The sequence below is a fragment of the Mirounga leonina genome, unplaced genomic scaffold (genome assembly GCF_011800145.1).
Source record: "Mirounga leonina isolate KUSES-001 unplaced genomic scaffold, KU_Mleo_1.0 Mir_151, whole genome shotgun sequence".
NCBI classification, from domain to species: Eukaryota; Metazoa; Chordata; class Mammalia; order Carnivora; family Phocidae; genus Mirounga; species Mirounga leonina.
Genome location: NW_023270377.1, coordinates 73705494 through 73707185, shown reverse-complemented (window position 1 = coordinate 73707185; position 1692 = coordinate 73705494). Strand labels below are relative to the sequence as shown.

At 37.5% G+C, this 1692-nt stretch overlaps 1 protein-coding gene across 1 annotated transcript; it reads right to left on the bottom strand.

Annotated features, from left to right (window-relative positions):
* Positions 1-724: 724 nt before the first annotated feature.
* Positions 725-1314, bottom strand: LOC118012435 (60S ribosomal protein L21-like). Its single transcript, XM_035008006.1, has one exon. It carries the CDS (start codon positions 1275-1277, stop codon positions 795-797), a length of 483 nt encoding a protein of 160 aa, XP_034863897.1. The 5' UTR covers positions 1278-1314; the 3' UTR covers positions 725-794.
* Positions 1315-1692: the final 378 nt, after the last annotated feature.

Here is a 1692-nt window from a genome sequence, read left to right as displayed (position 1 = left end):
ATGGTTTCAATTCTTCACCCTTCTCTGAATCTACATGATTCTAGATTTTTTTCCCATGAATGTGCAGCATGCTTCCTTATTTCATGCAAATCATTTGGCCAATTGGATAAGTTAAAGTGACAGTGTGCCATTTCTGAACCTAAATCTCAAGAAGTTAGGGTGTTTTCATCTGCCCTTACTTGTACCTCTACTGTTGTCATGAAAACATGCCTAGGCTAATCCAGGATGAGCAAAACCTGCAGAGCTAAATTGTGCTAATCTTCCCAGCTGAGGCCTGCCTACATCAGCTGGCTATCAGCCGACATTCAGACATACAAGTAAATCCAGCCAAGATCAGCAGAGCCATCTAAACACCTTACTTTGTTGTCACTGCCACTGAGGTACTGTGTTTGTTTTTTATACAGCATTATTATGACCATGGGTTACTGATATAATGACCAGAGAATAATGAACTATCTCTAGGTTAGTTAGTAAAGAAATTAATAGATCATCACCAAACAGATCAAGGAAAGGGTAAGGTATATCAACACAATGTATAGCATATCCAAAGCCATGACTCTACCACATGGCTTATTGAGAGACAGAGAATTAGTTTCTTTATTCAGGAGGTAGTTGGAGGTGGAGGCTAGATTTACAGAAATCAAACAAATCATAGATTTTTGGATCATCACTTAACTATGAGGTAATAACGAAAAAGGTTAAGAATAAGAGAAACATGCCCAGATTTTCTTTTCTTTTTTTCTTTTTTTTTTTTTTTTTTACAGTCTTGAGGTCTTTTATTTTCTTTACATTTATCATGCCATGAATTCATAGGGAATGGGTTCCAGCAGTTCGGGCTCCTTTCCATTAGTTCTCATAAAGTGTGCTTCTCTGGGTGGGGCAGGCTGGCACTTCAGTTGAACCCAAGTACCTTTCTCTTTGGCTTCCTTCTTTTTCTGATCATTTTCCTTCACACGCTTCAGGAAGCTATCTCGGCTCTTTGAGTGTTTAATATGCTCAATGCGTACATTAATTCTCTTGGCAAGAATCTTGCCCTTAACTTGTTTGTTTACAACAATGCCAACAGCATGCTGAGTAACATTGTAGACTCTTCCAGTTTTGCCATGGTAACATTTGTGGGGCATTCCTTTTTGAACAGTGCCCATTCCCTTGATGTCCACAATATCACCTTTCTTATAGATTCGCATGTATGTGGCCAAAGGAACAACTCCATGTTTTCTAAAAGGTCTAGAGAACATATAGCGGGTCCCTCTCCTCTTTCCCTTTGTGTTGGTCATTTTGGCGAATTACTGGAAGATGGTGGTTCTGGCCGAAAGGCCAGATTTTCATTTTTAAAAGATCAGATTATCATTAGATGAATTGTATTTTAAAGTAAGTGAGACTAGAGTGAGGGGAACTTGCCAAGCATCTATGTCAATACTCCATATATAAATGATGAAGGCTTAAATTAAAGTAAAGCAAGAGTGGTAGATATAGAGAAGAGAAAACAGATATGAAATATATTAAGAGCTAAAATTGACTGGAATTATTATCTATTAAATAAAAAGTGTGAAGAAAATAAAAATATCAAGGATGACTTTTGGTTGTTTATCTGAAGTCTCTGAAGCAGAAAATATGGAAGGCTGAGTTCTAGAAGAAGAATCTTATAAAGTTCTGAGGTTCAAAAGGAGAAGCTGCAGTCAGTTAAGTGGC

Bases quoted from the DNA above. Each gene is read 5' to 3' on its own strand.
- LOC118012435 (XM_035008006.1), bottom strand. From the start codon at position 1,277: ATGACCAACACAAAGGGAAAGAGGAGAGGGACCCGCTATATGTTCTCT.